Raw genomic sequence first — 20,676 nt, 5'->3', positions numbered from 1 at the left:
TCTAGAGATAATTCAATATTCGTTGTTAATTTGTGCTTCCAGTTGGAAAATAGAGCTAATTTAAACTCCATTTTTTATGTTCCTTTCAAGTCTACAGAACTCCTATCTTTTGAACGATGATCAAATAAGTATCCATCGCTTAGTCTTACTATATTTCATCCTTGTATAATATATCTATATACCGGTGTATATATTATAATAAAATATTCTTTCACAGTAATTATATTTTGTATTTCAATTGGAAATTACTTGTGTTATTTGACCAAGGTCATCTGATAGCAACCTGATAAAAGGTCAAGCTGTCTAGTCATTCAAGTTTTTGGACTTAATGACCTATTTCTTCTTATTCCCATAGGAATAAAAACACCTCCTCGTATCTCTTGCTTCTTTTTTTTTGACATTGGTAGATTGGTAGTAACACCACACTGTGTTTTTTTTAGCACCTACCATGAAATCTTAAAGCCACCCTACAACAACACCAAGGCCAGACCACACAGAGAGAAACAATCAATAGGCGACCAGCCTGGATTATTTCCACATTTTCTTTTTTTTGAGTACCTCCAGCTGCTTTCCAACAGTTTTGAGTACCTTCAGCTGCTTTCTACCAGTCTTCCTCTCCTGTACCTCCAGCAGGACAGCTGCTAGCGAGAGTTAGCACCCTTGGGTGCTCATTACATCAACTTCAAGATTAGGAAAGAGTGGTTTGTTTGGGAACATTTACTGTGCTCTTATTAAAGACAGACTGGTTTTGTGATATTTAGTACATTTTTTTTTATAGTTCAATTGCACACACATTTTTCCTGCTTTATATTTTTTATAGGTTTTTTTTTCTTTACAACATAATATTTAATTGATAGCGTTCCCCAACACTCTGCAATCTATAAAGGTATAAATTTCTGAGCTCAGATATTTTCCCTGATAATAGTAGTCGGTACTCTTATCTTGATTATTTTTAGGCTGTGTTCCACTTTTGTATAATTATTTAAACTCATTCCATTATTTTAGTATATGTTTAATTAAATTTTTAAAAATTAACTTCACATATTAGTCAAAATTGTAATTATTAACTTTATTTAACTTGAACTTATTAACTTTACTTAACTTTAACTTATTAACTTTATTTAACTTTAACTTTAATTTATTAAATTCATATGAACTTCTGGATTCTAATCCCTCAGATTAGTTTTTGGTTTCACTTGTTATTATTACTATTATAAACCACGAGTTAGGAAAAGGATCTGTGTATCCACTCGTAGGTTTATTTATTCAATAAGGCTTGTGCCTGTCCCACTCACAGTGAGGTATTTATATGTTATATATAGTATCAGGTAGTATTTAATTAAGGTGTACGTATTATAAACGTACAATTATTATTTGGTGAGGGTTCTACTAACCTAGTTGTAAGTTGTACTTCCTGTATTAGAGGTACCCGTAGTCAGTTTTTCTAACCTTATAAAGAGTATTCTTAGATCATAGTTGTATGATGATTTTGTAATTGACTTTCACTAGTATCACTTTTTCCTGTCATGTTAGAGTTACACACTAGTTACTTGTCCTAACTCAGAGATTGTTAAAAAGATCTAGTAGTTACATTCAATAAATATACATTCATTGTGATTTTTTTTTCTTATTACTCCTTTATTTTTAGTAGTATATTTTATAATTTAATAATCTTTAATAACTTTTCACATACTTGTACTACAAATTTAACATACTCTATAGCAGCGTAGAATACCTGGAAGAGCGTTAACCTAGTTATCCTTCTTCTGGCGCCCAAAAATTCATTCTATTTTCAGTATATTATTATATTTACTCTATCTATTTTCTGAACATTATCTTCATATCTTCTTTTCGAGCCATCATTGTCACTTCCTTTAATCTATTGTCTGGCCAAAAATAGCCGTGCAAATTGGCCGAATCCTTCCTTGAGTGTCAAGTGGCCCTTCTCATACATATTTAGCTAGCCATTCAAGTTATATCTATCTATTAATGATTTCTCATCTCTAGTCCTGTATCAATTCGATATTCTTTGTCTTGGCATCCTTCCATACAAATACTACTACAAAGTTGTATTTTAGTTACTCCAGCTTCTTCAACGGAGAAGCCACACATTTTTGTCCTTTGGCTACATTAAGTAGATCTTCTTCTTTTTACTACTTCTGTTGGAGTTTACCACTCCCTTTTCATTCACTCCAACAGAAAATCATCAGCTAGTTGTTACATCGGCTTTCCAACGTGGTGGCTTTATTTTTGGTCTGAGACAGTATTCATTTAGGTCAATTCTTCTCTTTTATCTGAAATCTCTTTGTTATTTCCGTTTGGTATCCTATACACATATTGTTACTTATTTATTTTATTTTTAATTTCTGATACATATCAGGTATTCTTAAACGCTGTTTTGATTTTTGTTTATATTTTGGGACCTCATTATAGTATATGTTTGTGCAGCTTACATTCTGGGTTAGATTTTGAATTTTTATTGGGAACTTATATTTAATATTGCTATTAATAATATAATTCATATAACAATTTTATTTCTTCAGTCAATAGTGGTATAGTTGGAGGTACAACTAAGTGTTGATTATTATTATTATTATTATAGATATATATTTTTTCTAGAGTGGTGGTAAGTTACATATAAATAAAAAAATTTACTTCCAGTATTTAGGTAGTAGGTTTACTTGAGTATACAATATTTATTGGATTATTTATCCATTTATTTGATCTTATATATTTATTTGATCTTATTTATTAGATTATATACTGCATTATATATATATTTTTTTTTTGCTGGCTATTTTGATTTTGTTGGTGTGTTGCTGATATTTTCTCGGTTTATATTATATATATTTTGCGTGCAAACTTTCATATTTTTCATATTTCTGTTCTTTGGACTATTTGTCAATAACTTTGCTCTCATCATGTGTGCTTTTAAAGCTGAACATCTTCTGGTGGATGAATTGGATTATGAATTAAAGATTCGGGACATAATGCCAGAGGAGTCGACAACTGTCGATAAAAAACGCAATCTTTTGAGAGGTGCTTTGAAACAAGAAGCTGGCAATAGAAGTTTTCTCCAAATTTCAGCTGTATCCCTTCCTTTTGAGGAACAACAAAAAGGAATCACTGAAACATTGGACAGCTTGTCTAAAAAAATCGAAAAGTTTAGGGGAACTGTAAAGGATACAGAGTATGCGCGATTAACATCTCGTCTAGGCCATATTTCTGCCCGTGTACACTTGCTACACTGTCCTTCTGAAGAACAGGAACCGTTCAAGAGGTCTGTTTCTCTTAAAATATTAACACTAGAGGGTGAACTTGATTCTAGAGTTAACCCCATTGCTACCTCTACTCCTAATGCTTCAGTCAATGTACCTAGCTTTACGTACTCCAAACCTGTTCAAGTACACAAATGGGGTATTTCATTTTCAGGGAAAAACAGCACACTGATGTGATGTCATTTTTAGAAAGGGTTGAATGTCTTCGAATATCTAGAGGTGTTTCTGAAGAGGATTTGTTTGCTGCTTCTGCTGAGTTGTTCACCGGGACCGCTTTTACATGGTTTATGAATAACAGGGGTAATTTTTCTTGTTGGTCTGATCTGATTAAAAAGTTGAAGTCAGATTTTCTTCCGTATTCATTCCAGGATGATTTATTAGATCAAATTAAGAATCATAAGCAGAAACCTGGGGAATCTGTTACTATGTTTATTAATACTATATTAGGTATGTGTAGTCGTTTAGACACTCCTTTGTCAGATTTAGCTAAAATTAAAATCATCCTTAAATGTCTATTGCCCTTTTATCATCAACAATTAGCTCTTATGGACATTCAGAACATTGATGACCTTACTATAAAATGCAAACGTTTGGAGGAAACGTTATCCTGGTCTTCTCAACCTCCATCCACATCTCGATCCTCTTCTAACTCTTCTTCTCAGCCAACTTCCTTTAGGCAACGTTCTTGGCTAAATAAGGGTCATGAACATAATGTTTCGGTTGTTAGTTCTCTTGTCTGCTGGAATTGTGATCAGCCTGGTCACCCATTTTACAATTGTGGGATTCCTCAAAATCGTATTTTCTGCCATGGTTGTGGCCGAGAGAACACCCTTAAAAGAAACTGTTCTAAGTGTTCGGGAAACGACACGTCGGAGGTCCGTCCCCTGAACGTTTCTCCGTCCAACATCCAATCAGGGAATCAAACCCCATCGTCAAACGAAACTGCTGGACCAAGCACATCCAGCAACCCAAACCCATCTTCACGAAAAGGGAAAGGGGTGTCGTTCAAGAAAGCAGCACACACCACAAAACAAAATTAAACCAGAAATTTATTTCTATAGATAATACGTTAGATTCGCTTGATTCAAATGATCACAGATGGTCATTTACAAACGCTTCTTTGATTGGTAGTGTTCAACGTAACAATAATAATTGTGATAGTAATGTGGTTCCATTATCTATATTAGATTCTAGTTTTGTTAATGATGATGATACGTCTGGGTTAGTTCCATATAACGGTTGTAGACAACCAAATACTTTAGATCTAGATATTAATTCGTTATTAGTTAGGAAACAAAATGATAATAGGCCATATCTTCCTATTCAAATTTTAGGACAATCGTGTTTAGCTTTGTTAGATAGTGGCTCTAATATTTCATTGATAGGGGCACATTCGTTAAATTTATTGAAAAATTCTAGTATTCCCATTATGCCCATTTCATCTTTGCAAGTATCTACTGCAGATGGTACAGTTCAGTCCATTACGGGCAAACTCCAAATTAAAATCACAGTGGCAGATTTATGTAGGGAAATTACATTTTATGTTATTCCTTCCGTGCAGAATTCTATAATTTTAGGTATGGACTTTTTCAATGCTTTCAATAGTACCTTAAGTTGTTCTGATTTTTCTTTTTCCATATCTGAATTTAATTTATCTACCCTTAGTGCTATTCACGATTTTGCTAGTTTATCAAGCTCTGAACAAAGGCAATTAGAGAGTATGATCTCTAAATTTACTACTCTTTCTTCAAAAGACAAACTAGGTCGTACGTCGTTAATCTCTCACACTATCGAAGTGGGAAATCCCACTCCTTTCAGATTATATCAGTACCCCATACCTCAAGCCTGGCAGGCAGATTTAGAAAAGGAAGTAGATTCGATGCTTGCTTTAAATATCATAGAACCTTCAACATCGTCCTACTGTTCTCCGCTCTGGTTAACGAAGAAGAAGGATGGATCCTTCAGGATCTGCTTTGACGGTCGAAAACTAAACAGTATCACAACTAACAGGGATGCTTACCCTATCCCCAGAATAGATGTGATTTTGAGCAAACTTCAGAATGCCAAATACATCTCTTCTATTGATTTGTCTAAGGCCTTCCTACAGATCCCACTGAGTGAAGAGAGCAAGAAGTATACTGCTTTTGCTGTCAGTGGTAAAGGATTATTCCAGTTTGTCACCATGCCTTTCGGTCTTGTTTCTGCTCCTCAGACAATGTGTCGTCTGATGGATTTAGTCATTGGTCCACCGTTAGAGCCCTATGTTTTCTATTATTTAGACGATATTTTGGTTGTCACTCCTGATTTTTCCCTTCATATGGAAATTTTAGATAAGTTATTTTTACGTCTTAAGGAAGCTAATCTAACGGTCAATCTGGATAAATGTCAGTTTTGTCGCCCTAGTCTTAAGTTCTTGGGTTATGTTGTGGATCACCAGGGGCTGAGGACTGATCCTGAGAAAATAGTTGCTATCAAAAATTTTCCTATACCAAAGACCACCACCCAAGTCCGTAGGATATTGGGAATGTGTGGCTATTATCGGCGATTTGTACCGTCCTACTCTACTTTGTTGTCACCTCTTACTGATCTTTTGAAGAACAGGAAAAAGGGACAGACCATTACTTGGACTCCTGAGGCTGACGAAGCTTTTAGGCGCGTTAAAGATGCTTTAACGAGCGCTCCGGTTATAATGTCACCTAATTTTGATGAGCATTTTTATCTAATGACAGATTGCTCTAATACAGCTTCTGGAGGCGTATTATTTCAGTTGAAAGATGGCTCCGAACACCCCATAGCGTACACTAGTAAGAAGTTGAACAAGGCCCAGAAAAACTATTCAACTACGGAGAAAGAACTCTTAGCTATCATCCATGGGTTAGAAGCTTTTCGTTATTATCTGGAAGGTCGTAATTTCACTATAATTACTGATCATAGTTCCTTAGTATGGCTTCATAGTATGAAAAACCCTTCACAGAGGCTTTCTCGATGGATATGCAAACTGGCTGCCTATTCATATAAGATTGTCCATAGAAAGGCAAACGGGGTAGTGGTCGCAGATGCTCTTTCACGTGTCCATGATATTAATGTCCTAGATCTGTCCTCTTTAAGTCCTGATATGTGGTATCAGAATATGATTGATAGGGTCACTCAAGACCCACAAAAATATCCTGATTTTAAGGTAGAGAATAATATTCTGTACAAACACATCTTAAGTCCGATAGAGTCCTTATCCAATATGTCGGAGTGGAAAATAGTTGTACCTACGCCAAATAGGGAAAATATTCTGCATATGTTTCATGATGAAGTTACGGCGGGTCATTTTGGTTTTTATAAGACTTATCACCGTATTGCCGAATTATATTATTGGCCTGGTATGCGGAAGTCTATAAAAAGGTACATTTCTAAATGCATGGTTTGTGCTACTTGTAAACCAAGTAACCTACCACAGGCTGGACTTATGGGTTCCTTCAGGAACATAAATTTTCCTTGCCAGATGATCTCAATGGATCTCATTGGACCTTATCCTCGGAGTTACAAGGGTAATACCTATTGCCTGGTAGTTGTGGATTATTTCACTAAATTTCCTTTAGTTTGTCCCCTTCGCCAGGCCACAACTCCAGCAATTTTAAAATATTTGGAGGAACAAGTCTTTTTGGTGTATGGTGTTCCTCAAATTGTGTCATGTGACAACGGTCCTCAGTTTGTATCGAAGGCCTTTAAAGATCTTCTAGCTAAATATAAGGTTCAAAAGACCTTTTATAATGCTGCCTACCATCCACAAGCAAATCATACTGAGAGAGTAAATCGCAGTATTGTCACAGCTCTAAGGTCCTATACTTACCCTGATCACAGAGCTTGGGATCAATATATTCATTCCATAGCTCAAGCCATAAGGACTTCTGTCCATGAAGTTACCCAGTGCTCTCCAGCATATTTGAATTTTGGTAGGAATGTGGCTTTATCAGGTGATTATTTTGGTGTAATTTCAGACAATTCCGAAAATCTTCCTCAAATATCTGAGAAACTTCATCGCTTAGATGATCTCCAGACGTTACCTCATATTTTCGCAGACATTAGGAAGAAGTTAAAAACTTCTTACCTAAGGAACCAGCAGCACTATAATTTGAGGAAACGAGATCTGCGATTCTTTGTTGGTGATCGAGTCTTAAAGCGCAATTTTGTCAAATCCAATAAGGGTGATGCCATTTCTGCAAAGTTTTGCCAGAAATATGTCCCATGTACTGTCTCAAGGGTAATATCTCCTTTGATTTATGAATTAAAGGACAATTCGACTAATAAGCGAATTGGTCAATTTCATGTAAAGGATTTACTGCCTGACAACACCATGGACGATGTGGATTCTTCAACTTCATCGGAAGAAGATTAGCTTAACAGGGTTGTTTAAGCTAATATCTTCCTGTGTTTGCCTTTAATTAGTTTTATTATGGTATAGTATTTTAGTTTAAATTGTTAATCACCAGATAATGCCTGACCATAGCAATTTTTATCCTTCGGCATGGCTTGATGATTTCTCACGTATTAGTTATTAGGTACCGAATTCTTGTGTAATACCGCTTGTATGAGTTTATTATTATTTTTTTTGTATTATAGATTGCATTTGAGTCATTATCGACAAATATTCTCAAATACTAATCCAGCCAGTAGTATTACCAAGTTAATAACCTCCACTTGTACTCTTAGTTTTGTACTCAACCTCTCAGAATAAAAGGGCTGTTGATTATTATATATTAAGATATTTGGATGTGTGGGCTCATACAAGTATTCTTGCTTAATATAGATGGAGCTATGTTACACTACCATATCTTAGATTATGTGTTATATCTTGGATATTTGATTACATACCTATTATTTTTTTTTATTGTTTTTATATCATGTCATTGGATTTGCCATATTGGAAAGAAGTTGTGGTTGTTAATTTGTTATTGGGTTACTTTATTGATATTTGTCACAGGTACCTTAAATACTTTATATTAATTCGGATTCTTACTTCCTCCACAGGATGATTCTGGAATGAATTTGGAATTTTGATTTATAAATGAATTCTTGAGTCCTTCATATTTCTTCTTATGAACTAGTCTGTTAATGCTCAAAGTTGGTGAATACGTGGGTTCGAAGTTCAGCAACTGATCACTGCTATCCGATTTCGTAATCCATGTCTTTCTTGTCAGAGTAGGCAGATGTTTATCCATGATAATATTTCTGGTTGGGAAATGGTGTACAACACTTCCTAACCATTCTTGTGCAATTGTTCCAAATATTCCAGGCACATTTTCACACGATAATAGGGAAGTCTAGTTTGCTTATTTTATGTCTCTTAGTCCATAGTATATAGATGCTTGACTTTCCATAGACGTAGAGTCGTAATGTTAGTGATTAACCCACTGGGACAAATTATTGATTTTCTTTTTAGTAGATTCCCTCTTCTTTCCTTAGGCATTAATTGTTGCTTAGATTCAGGAATATCTCCTGGATAATCCTATGTATGTTCACATGAATATACAGTCTTATGAAAGATTGGGAGCTCGTTCCCGTCATATTTTGTATTTACCATGGAGTCATAGAACTTATAAGTTCATCCTTTATTTTTACTATTTAGTTTCGATAGGCTCATATTACCGGATGAGGGTAGATCTAGAGCTAATTTAGTTAGTTATTTAGTATTAGTGAGAATTGGTCCATAAATCTTCCTGATCGTTCTTCTTTGGATATGCTCCTATAAATCTGGTGTCCATTGCTCGTCCGATTTTGGATTAAGTGTCCGATTCTTCACTTATTTTGTTTATTTGGTTGTATAGGTTCGTATTACCGGATGTGGGTGTACGTAGACCTAATTTATTTATATGATTTAGTATGGATGTGAATTGGTCCATAAATCTTCCTGGTCGTTCTTCATTGGATATGCTTTTGTGAATCTGTTGTCCATTGATAGTCTGACTTTGGATTGAGTGTCTGATTCCACATTTATTTTGGTTAATGTGTTTGCATTCCTTTGGTATGTTCACTATTTATATTAGTTGGTATTGGTGAAAATTATTCTATAAATATTCCTAGTTGTTCTTCTCTGGATATGCTATTACGAATCTGGTGTCCATTGCTAGTCCAATTTAGGATTGAGTGTTTGATTCTTCACTTATTATAGTTATTGATTTCATTGGTGACTTTAGTATATGTACTTGCGTTATGGTATGAATTGGCTCTCACCTTTGCCTGGTTGTTCGTCCTTGGATATACTCCTTATAAATCTGATGTCCATGGATAGTTCAACTTTGGATTTACTGCCAATTCGACACTTATTTGTCATTATAAATTATGTCTCATCTTTAGCACTTTTACTAGGACTTCGGGTCATATTTTGCAATTTCCGTTATTTGCTGCAGTGACCATCCTACTTTCCCTTGATTATTAGTGGTGATTATTTGTAATCTTGCGAATCAACGGGGAATGATACACTAAGCACTACTACTCTAGTTTAATATTTTGAAAAAAAAAAAAAAAAAAATTTTTTTTAAATAAAATTTTTTTTTCTGGTGGTTGAAAGGGAATGTGACGTTCCGCCCCTTATAGAATCGATTATTGATGGGAAGATATTATTTAACTATCCAAAATATTATTTAATTATTTTCAGAATTATTTTCTTTCAATGTTTATTCAAATAGAACTTAAACCCATCTCAGAATTTTTAAATGCTTGATGACGTCACATTTAAAACGTGGCAACATTGGTTTCCCCACTTTGACAGCCAATGCTTAGTAGAGGGGTACGAAGGATTCAGCTGTGAACGTGAGCCTTGGATTGCCATTGTTTCTCGAGTGTTCGGTCTGAATCGTAGTGTGCGGGGTCATTAGACTCAATTATTCACCTCTAATTCTCAGTTCCAAATTGATTAAATATTACAATAAAAGTATAGTGAAGTTATCCAGCAGCAGTGGATTTGAAGAATTTTAGAGCATACTATATCCAATGAGTTCTACCCCGGTAAATACACATTTTATTAAGTATTTTATTCAGCCATTTTGGAAGTCCTTGACATTTGCTAACTAAGTTTCACATAGTCTATTTTCATGGTTTTTATGTTTTATTTTCATGGATCAAACTCATCTAGAGATAATTCAATATTCGTTGTTAATTTGTGCTTCCAGTTGGAAAATAGAGCTAATTTAAACTCCATTTTTTATATTCCTTTCAAGTCTACAGAACTCCTATCTTTTGAACGATGATCAAATAAGTATCCATCGCTTAGTCTTACTATATTTCATCCTTGTATAATATATCTATATACCGGTGTATATATTATAATAAAATATTCTTTCACAGTAATTATATTTTGTATTTCAATTGGAAATTACTTGTGTTATTTGACCAAGGTCATCTGATAGCAACCTGATAAAAGGTCAAGCTGTCTAGTCATTCAAGTTTTTGGACTTAATGACCTATTTCTTCTTATTCCCATAGGAATAAAAACACCTCCTCGTATCTCTTGCTTCTTTTTTTTTGACATTGGTAGATTGGTAGTAACACCACACTGTGTTTTTTTTAGCACCTACCATGAAATCTTAAAGCCACCCTACAACAACACCAAGGCCAGACCACACAGAGAGAAACAATCAATAGGCGACCAGCCTGGATTATTTCCACATTTTCTTTTTTTTGAGTACCTCCAGCTGCTTTCCAACAGTTTTGAGTACCTTCAGCTGCTTTCTACCAGTCTTCCTCTCCTGTACCTCCAGCAGGACAGCTGCTAGCGAGAGTTAGCACCCTTGGGTGCTCATTACATCAACTTCAAGATTAGGAAAGAGTGGTTTGTTTGGGAACATTTACTGTGCTCTTATTAAAGACAGACTGGTTTTGTGATATTTAGTACATTTTTTTTTATAGTTCAATTGCACACACATTTTTCCTGCTTTATATTTTTTATAGGTTTTTTTTTCTTTACAACATAATATTTAATTGATAGCGTTCCCCAACACTCTGCAATCTATAAAGGTATAAATTTCTGAGCTCAGATATTTTCCCTGATAATAGTAGTCGGTACTCTTATCTTGATTATTTTTAGGCTGTGTTCCACTTTTGTATAATTATTTAAACTCATTCCATTATTTTAGTATATGTTTAATTAAATTTTTAAAAATTAACTTCACATATTAGTCAAAATTGTAATTATTAACTTTATTTAACTTGAACTTATTAACTTTACTTAACTTTAACTTATTAACTTTATTTAACTTTAACTTTAATTTATTAAATTCATATGAACTTCTGGATTCTAATCCCTCAGATTAGTTTTTGGTTTCACTTGTTATTATTACTATTATAAACCACGAGTTAGGAAAAGGATCTGTGTATCCACTCGTAGGTTTATTTATTCAATAAGGCTTGTGCCTGTCCCACTCACAGTGAGGTATTTATATGTTATATATAGTATCAGGTAGTATTTAATTAAGGTGTACGTATTATAAACGTACAATTATTATTTGGTGAGGGTTCTACTAACCTAGTTGTAAGTTGTACTTCCTGTATTAGAGGTACCCGTAGTCAGTTTTTCTAACCTTATAAAGAGTATTCTTAGATCATAGTTGTATGATGATTTTGTAATTGACTTTCACTAGTATCACTTTTTCCTGTCATGTTAGAGTTACACACTAGTTACTTGTCCTAACTCAGAGATTGTTAAAAAGATCTAGTAGTTACATTCAATAAATATACATTCATTGTGATTTTTTTTTCTTATTACTCCTTTATTTTTAGTAGTATATTTTATAATTTAATAATCTTTAATAACTTTTCACATACTTGTACTACAAATTTAACATACTCTATAGCAGCGTAGAATACCTGGAAGAGCGTTAACCTAGTTATCCTTCTTCTGGCGCCCAAAAATTCATTCTATTTTCAGTATATTATTATATTTACTCTATCTATTTTCTGAACATTATCTTCATATCTTCTTTTCGAGCCATCATTGTCACTTCCTTTAATCTATTGTCTGGCCAAAAATAGCCGTGCAAATTGGCCGAATCCTTCCTTGAGTGTCAAGTGGCCCTTCTCATACATATTTAGCTAGCCATTCAAGTTATATCTATCTATTAATGATTTCTCATCTCTAGTCCTGTATCAATTCGATATTCTTTGTCTTGGCATCCTTCCATACAAATACTACTACAAAGTTGTATTTTAGTTACTCCAGCTTCTTCAACGGAGAAGCCACACATTTTTGTCCTTTGGCTACATTAAGTAGATCTTCTTCTTTTTACTACTTCTGTTGGAGTTTACCACTCCCTTTTCATTCACTCCAACAGAAAATCATCAGCTAGTTGTTACAGTTTTTTTTATAAAATTCTACTGTCACAATGACAGTTGTCATACTCCTCTGAGCAATCATCTCTTTTTGTTCCGCAATGTATTAGGTTTTCCATCTTTTGAGCTATTTTACCGGTTATTAGCGCGCTCATCACTGTATAAGGTTTTTTTTGTAAAATTTTCTGAATTTTTCAATGGTCAAGTCAGTTTTTTTCTAAAATTTATATTTTCGGAGTTATTTAAAAAAAACATCTAATTTCGTAGTTCATTTGTTTAATAAAAAATGAAGCACTCACTTCTCGAGTAGAACTTTTTGATATGTTGTTTATTAAACATTTCTTAATGAAATTACAAAAAATTCTATCTTGTTTGATTTTTTCCGAAGCGAAAATCTATATGCACTCGCCTACTAACTCCTCTGAAAAATACTTTTGATGCATACTGCCTGATATTTGATACAAAAATAGATAAGGTTACAAAAAATTTTAAGATCTATGAAATTGCTTTACCCATGTTTGAGTTTATGTAAATTCTATAATATAAGCTTTATTTTACAGACAGGAAAAATTAAAATAAACAAGAAGACTGGTGTGCCCAGCAACGTTTTCAATACAAGCACCTTAACGTCTAAGGCTCTGAATAAACTTAATGAAGAAAATGACAGGTTAGACTCAAAAACACCATTGGATCAACACACCGTTTCGCAACTGTCCCTGTATTCAGTGCGTTCCAAGAACGAAACACCAGAAGAAAGAAAAGAAAGAAAGCAGAAACTGAAAGAATATAGGAGAGAAAGAAGGTGCGAAAAGAAATTAAATAGTGAAGCGTTCAAAGAAGAAACAAAGCGGCAGGTTAAGATAGCAATTAATAATAGAAATAATGTACAGGGAAATAAAATTTTATAAGTAAAGAATTTTCATGTTTTGTTGAACTGCATACTTTCAGTAAGGTATAGTGGCTTCACGTACATTTTTATTTTTGAAGTTACACTTCTTTAGGCACGAGGGTGAATTTTTATTTTCCTGGGCGCATGCGCACACCGACAGTATGGTATTAGTCGCTCAAACGTTATACGGGATCTGATTGGGTGTTAAAATCATCTGTCAATAATTGATCAATATGAATATTAAGGATAAACAAATGTTTTGTATATTAGTTTTTATTGTTGTGATGGCAGAGAAAAAAGCAAGTTTATAATTATTGTAGTGACTTTTTAAATAGTTTTTAAAAGCGACAGGTACGTAATAATTGTAAATGTTTCAGTATCCTAATAAAAAATTACATAGGTAGGTAGTAGTAGGTACCTACATATTTGGAAAATTTAAAATGAACCTACCAAAATAGTATGTAATGCTTTGATTTACGTAATTTGATTACCATCAAAATTTCTATCAATATTCACCTAATATATTGTTTTCTTACTCTATGTTTTGTTGTATTTTATTATTTCAAGTCTGCAAAAATCAAAATAATTTGGTTAAATTCAGAACTGTTAGAAGTTTAAACCGTTTAGTTGGTCGATTTTCCCACATGATGCATGTGTCTCCGTGGGTAAAAGTGTAAGATTAAATGAATTTCAATACTAACTGCGCTAGCATAAGCAGGTTCAAACCCCAATATAAACTTTTATTTTTTTTATACATTTTATGATTGTAAGTATATTTATTATATAATTTTTTTTTTCAGAAAATACGTATTTAGTTAAAAAAATTTCCGGCAATTATTGTTCAGAAATCATTTGTGGCATTTTTCAATGTGTTTGTGTGTGTTTTATTCTTTTATTTTTTTAATTTTTGGTATTGGTTGGTATATATGGTATAAAATTTTTTGAAAAGTAGTAAGTATTAAAATTAGGTTAATATTTAAATAAAATATAAATAAACTGTTTAAAGTATATTAATTTCGTTGAAATCATATAATAGAAGTATAACGTCATACGTGCGTACAAAGTACACACACATTCTTTTATTTTTTATTTAAATTACACTCCGACCGGAACGAGAATAGACGGGAGCTGTGCGCAAATCGGAGAAGGGATCTAGAATTCATTTGCAGCTTAAATTACAGAGTTGCCACGGTTCTTACAAATATTGGCTGCTTTCTTTTGAAATGTTGCTTACATGAATCATTGGGTGCGTTCAGACGACCATAGCGGCTGGCTGCCAGCAGAAATCGGCTGAGTGGTTGCATCCAGCCGTGATAGGGAAAGCTTAGTAAATCTCTCAGCGGCTGGCTTCCAGCGGTGACGTCTGACAGCTACTGCTGGCTCAGCTGTCCAGCCGCTGTGGTCGTCCGAACGCACCCATTGTTTATTAATGAGTTGCACGTAATTATTTAAAATTTGTAAATTTTAAATGGATATTTAACAATGTTAGATTGCTATAAATTCTTTAACGCGAGTTATATTTAACTCACGCCTTAATTTGGCCCAGGCGCTCAGTGAGTTAATGTACGTGGAGCCTGACGGCACAAACAAAAAATTGTAGCGTGGCGGTTAATGTGTTAATTACTTTTCTCTGATGCAAGGTCACTTAGTCTTACCACCCCTACGATAAGTGGGTTTTCAATTATTTTTCGGATGGGTCAATTTTTTTTTGTTTGACAGCTCTCGGTTTTTCTTTTTTTTTATGATTATTGAATTGCTATTTATTTTCGTTTGGCGGGGGGTGTCATGACCCCCCGTACCCCCCTCTGGATCCGCCACTGCGTGGTAATCACTCGAATATGTTATGAGGAACTAACAACTGTTTCACGAGGCCGCCATTGGTATACCAAACATTTTTAAATGTTAAAAATACTAGATTTGTTGTAAAAGGTATATTTTAAAATACCCTAAATAAGGGTCACATTAAGACAAAACGGTTTCGGATTAAGAAATCCATCATCAGTGTTCTAAAAGCCAAAAAATAGCATGCCTGAGCCACCAAAATGTGTTAGGTAAAAACCCTTTAAATGTGAACGGTTATGTTACGTTACATATTTATATAATGGTTAAATGATGTTCCAGATATGTCTGGATGTTACCCAGGGCAACACAGGACTCTTCCCACGTGGTTGGAATTTTTTTTGGAGAAATAAAACCACACATATTGGATTTCAATGGCCAACTGAGTGCTAACTGGCCAGTTCCTCAACATCACTGTTCTAGATACTTTTCGTCTCTTTGGCTGCTGTGGAATAGACATTTGAGGCTTAGTGGTAGGGCCGCCGCTACCATGTGTGCTAAGGGTCGATTTCTCATACCTGCGTTAATCTATGGTTCAGTTGAACCAGGTTCACCCGTGATCTGTGGTTTTGTTTGAAATGCATTTCTCATTGCGCGTTCATGTCAGCGCTCGTTCTACAGCTTTCGAGAAATGCCAATAGATGGCAAAAGGTAAAAAACTGTCGCCATTTTGAACTACCATTTTTATGCTGTTTTTGAATAATGTTAAATTTAAGTATTTATAGTCAAATAGTCATTTTAATAAATATAAATAAATATTATAAAAACAAAAATAATGTTATCGTTTATCGTTAGGCTTAATATAATAAAATAGGATATATTTATATTATGACAGCGTTTCGTGTTAATACAACGCATGCGTAGTCCATGGAATCATCTGAACTGAGTTCTGAAATCTTTGAACGGCCGAATTCCACCGTTCAAGCATCGTTCAAGTTTAAACTGCCATCGGTTGAACGTGAATTGAGAAAGACGATTTTGACTTTAAACTGACGTTTACTAGAAGTTCAGGTTAAACTGGAGTTGAACTCGATATGAGAAATTGGCCCTAAGTGTGCATCGCACACAGGCGGCCAACAATGGGGGCGGCCAAAAGCAAGCCACTGATGATAATACTTTTTTTTAAACGAAAATAATTTCAAATAATTAAATAGTAATGATACAAATAATTCTGTAAACTCTAATGTTTCAAACAATAATTATTATTATTATTACCTGATAATACTAAAATGCGTTTCATTTATTCATTTTTTTCATCGTAATCTTAACAAATTTGTCAGAAAATATTATTTATTGTATGAACTGCCCTTTTGCAGGTATAGTCATAAAGCAGTTCCGGGAAGAATTTACAGATGATAGGGTGTGTTGGCACCAGTGGCGGCGCCTGGTGTAAAATATTGGGGGTGCACAGATAATATTAAGATATAAAAAGACCTTGAGACTCTATTTCCGTAGGTAAAATTTTTTGAGTGTCGTCAAATTGTAAAAATCAAAGGACCTTATTAAAAATTACAATAAATAATGTATTTTATTGACTTAAAATTATAATTTAGTGTTTAAATGTTACAAGCAAGTTTTGTAACGAAAGTCAGTCGCCCTTTTCTTAGATAACTTATGCACAAACAAATTCAGTAAAATTTGGAATTTCTTGAATCATTTTTTTTTTAATTGAAAACATTGTGAGTGCAGTTAATCGATCCTGGCCCATACAATTCTAAAGAATGATTTTTGATGCGTTTCAATGTAGAGAGATATCGTTCTGTTTCTGCAGTTGTCACTGGCATCGTAACAAGTAATTGAAGAATTCAAATTATTTCAGAAAAATCGTCTTGTAAATTATTTTTAATCAAAAATTTAGTTAAGTGGACTGCACCGGATAGTTAAAATCGTATCTTCTATTTTATTCATTACGCTTCCTCTTCTCCAAATATGTGCTTCACACCTACACAATTAGTAAGTTTTTACACAAATCTCCATTTTAAATAATCATTTATAATCCCGACCTTTACACTTTGGTACATTCTTAATTAACAAATTTGGTTTCGACATTTTTAATTTTTCTTCTAAATCTAATGAAGAAAATTTAATTGATTTTAAATATTCCACGCTAACATTTACATCCACAAATCTTTCCATTCTTAATATTGTGCCGAAATTCGAACTTCACGAAAGCAAAATTTAAACGTACGTGTGCCGTGCACGTTAAAAACACCAAAGATCACATCCAACTTGTGCTCTTGTGACCATCTAAACTTGTGGGCTGTAGCGGGTAGCGGGCGGGTGGTGAGTTGTATATACGGTGGAACCACCGTAAAGAGCGGTGAACGAGGTGTTCTGTCTAAGGCCTCGCATCCGTGAAGTTTCTCCTTTGAAATAGAATAAAAATAATTAAATGTTGCCTATTAGATACTTATAAACTCATTGGATCTGTTATTTCGAATTTCAATTAATGTATAGTTAGATTAAAATGTTATTTATAGAATGATAAATTTTACATACCTATATGAATGTTGGTTGTGAAAATAATTTTGGGGGTTCACGTGCACATGTGCACTTATGGAGAAACCGCCACTGGTTGGCACCAGGGTGTTGAAATCTGTGAGGTTTTGGAAAAATAGTATATTTGCAAATAGGTACTAACAGATTTGGACACCAAAGTGTTAAAACCAGTGAGCTTTTGTAGTGGTTACACACATGCACAGATGCTAACAGCTTTTGACACTGATTTTAAATGCGGCTACTTGCTGGTTTGCCAAATGATATTGGGAGATATACAGTTTGCATAAATGAGTATAAAAAATTAGTCAATAAACAAAATTATTCAATAAGCAAGATAAAGTTGTAAAGAAGAAATGAATAATTTCGAGGAAAACAGAAAACACGAGGAACATAATTACTTCCACACAAGGCACACATGAAGAAAATGCTACGCCTGTTTAACAATAATCTAAAGCAAATCGAAAATCTGTCAGATTTTTTAATTTTTGCATGCCAGTCAATAATGAGCCCCTATTCAAAGGCAGAAAAATTAAAGTTCAACCATCTGCTGTCAGCAGAAAAAAAACATCTTGAAGAATTGTCTTGCGGATCTCGTAGGATTCAATCTGGACGTCCGTCCAAAAACGAGGCAGCAAAAGGAAAAAAGAACTAGACACCTGATGAGAAACATCACACAGAACCATCCTAACGCTAAAGGGTATGGATTTGCTCATTAACCTAATATTATTTGTTTATGCTGTTCTTTTGTCTTAACATAGGTACATATATCCCAACAACGTTTAATTGTTTATTAATAATACCAAAAAATTTTTAATTGAAAAATCCTTTATAAAAGCTCTAAAATGTATTAAAATTTCCTTTAAGGGCTACATCACAGAATGTTTTTGATATTTTAAATATCATCATCGGTGTTTAGAACTGGTTGATTACAAGCTGAGTCACAAAAAGATACCAGGGTATGAACCCTTAAAATGGTATAAAAATGGGTTACATTAACATAGTTGCTTAAAATTTCAAACGATGGATAAAATTTATAAAGATGAGGCACTGCATGACTCCCCATCAGTGGCGGCCGGTCAGGGTCGGCAGTGCCGACCCACTCATTTATAGATATAAATTTTTTTAATATTTGTATCTGTGAAGTAAAAAAAATCTGTCAGATAATAAAGACTAAATTTTATTCATGGTTTTTAAAAGGATTTGATCAATCCGAGCGTTAAGTGATCCCTGCGCATAACAGACTTCTCAAAAAATGAATGATCCGAACCATTCATCTGACTTTTCGGCTAGCCGTACCCAACTCTCCGTAGCTTGACGATTTACACGTAAAACTCAAGGAAATAACAAGTCGATGAGCAAGCGAAAGCGAACATACATACATTCTCTCCGTGGGCAAAGCGGCCAGGTACGGCACTTTTAAATCTGCCGGTCGGTGTTTCATTTGGAGCATCGCATCGGCAGAAATTGTCAAAAATAATCACGCCGTTTTACGTCGTTTGATATTGTAATTTTATTAAGTTGTCAGGAATGATCATTTAGTGGACATGATGGATCGAAGCATTTGTTAAAAATCAAAGTAATTATAGAGAATTAATAAAAATTTTTTAGAAATATTTACTTTCTGATTCGAAGTGTATTCGTAATACAGAATAAACTAATACATATAATCAAATAGTTACATTTTGAATAACGTTATTGAATCTGAGATTTAGAAAACCATTTGCTTTTCGCTGGAAGTAGATGAAACTTCTGATTATCATGTCATTCACAATTATCAATTATTGTTGTTCGATACGCGTTACGTGGTAATATTTATGAGAGGTTTTTAGGTTTTAGAGACGTAAGTAAAAGCAATAAGGCAGAATATATTTTTGGTGTTTTAAAGAACAGATTAATAGTTATTTATGATATAAGTGTTAAAAGTACACATTTAAGGCACGCATGTGAAAGTTTGCAGAATGAGCGATAGCGAGTTCTGCAATTCACATGAGTGCTTTAAAAATGTACTTTTTAACACGCATATCATATAATATTTTTTCTACAAACATAATTACAGGACAATATCTACAAAAACTTTTACTTGAACGTGACTGATATTCCATTTTTATATTTTTTTGACATTACATCAAAATTGTGTATACGGTCAATACAAACTGCAGTGCCTTAAAAATATTTTAAAGCACTAGTGCCTTAAAGTAGCATTTTTAACGCTCGTATGGAGTGCTAAAAATTGCATTTTTAACACGGTTGTAGAAAAAATTTTTTGATATCAAAAATAAATTGGTACGGCAAACTGGGGCAATCTTATGACGGCGCGGCGTTGCTGTGATGTGTGGTGAATTGAATGGTCTCCAGGCAAAAGTTAAAACTATTGCATCACAAGCTTTATTTACTCACTATACTATGATGCGCATATAATGAATTTAGTTTTGCATGTTACGTGTAAAAAAATAAAGAATATCGTCTTTTCTTGCCAGTTTAGCTCACGGAGTACTGCTTTAGAACAAATTTGTTTCGAAAAAACAGCGAACAGTTTGTCAGACGCGATGAAATTTTAAATCTCGGTTAGTTTTATCTAAGCAGATTATCTCTAGTAGTTTTAGTATCTGTAGCAGATTTTCGTGAACAGCTTTTGAAAGTTTTTGATGTTATTATCGAAGGCGACGATTTTGAAAGCGGCGATACCTCGATCCGTGAAGCAATCGGTTTGAGAACTTTATTAAATGATTACTCTTTTAATATTCTTTTAAATATTTTTAAGACAGAGTTGGCCCAAGATATTCATTCTTGTTCAAAATCAGTCAACTGACATTATTAATTCCAAAAATAGAATACGAAAGCTGAAAACTGGTGCAA

At 33.8% G+C, this 20,676-nt stretch overlaps 1 protein-coding gene across 1 annotated transcript in view; it reads left to right on the top strand.

The window, feature by feature from the left end:
- The window catches only part of LOC126879514 (protein LTV1 homolog), a 64,282-nt gene extending 50,773 nt beyond the window's left edge, over positions 1–13,509 (top strand). The window contains exon 5 of the mRNA XM_050642587.1: positions 13,154–13,509. Coding sequence (XP_050498544.1) covers positions 13,154–13,501 — 348 coding nt within the window. The 3' untranslated portion in view covers positions 13,502–13,509. The remainder of the gene's footprint in view (positions 1–13,153) is intronic.
- Positions 13,510–20,676: the final 7,167 nt, after the last annotated feature.

Source organism: Diabrotica virgifera, chromosome 1, assembly GCF_917563875.1.
Source record: "Diabrotica virgifera virgifera chromosome 1, PGI_DIABVI_V3a".
NCBI lineage: Eukaryota > Metazoa > Arthropoda > Insecta > Coleoptera > Chrysomelidae > Diabrotica > Diabrotica virgifera.
The sequence above is the reverse complement of the archived record's forward strand: the minus strand, read 5'-3'. Positions and strand labels throughout refer to the sequence as shown.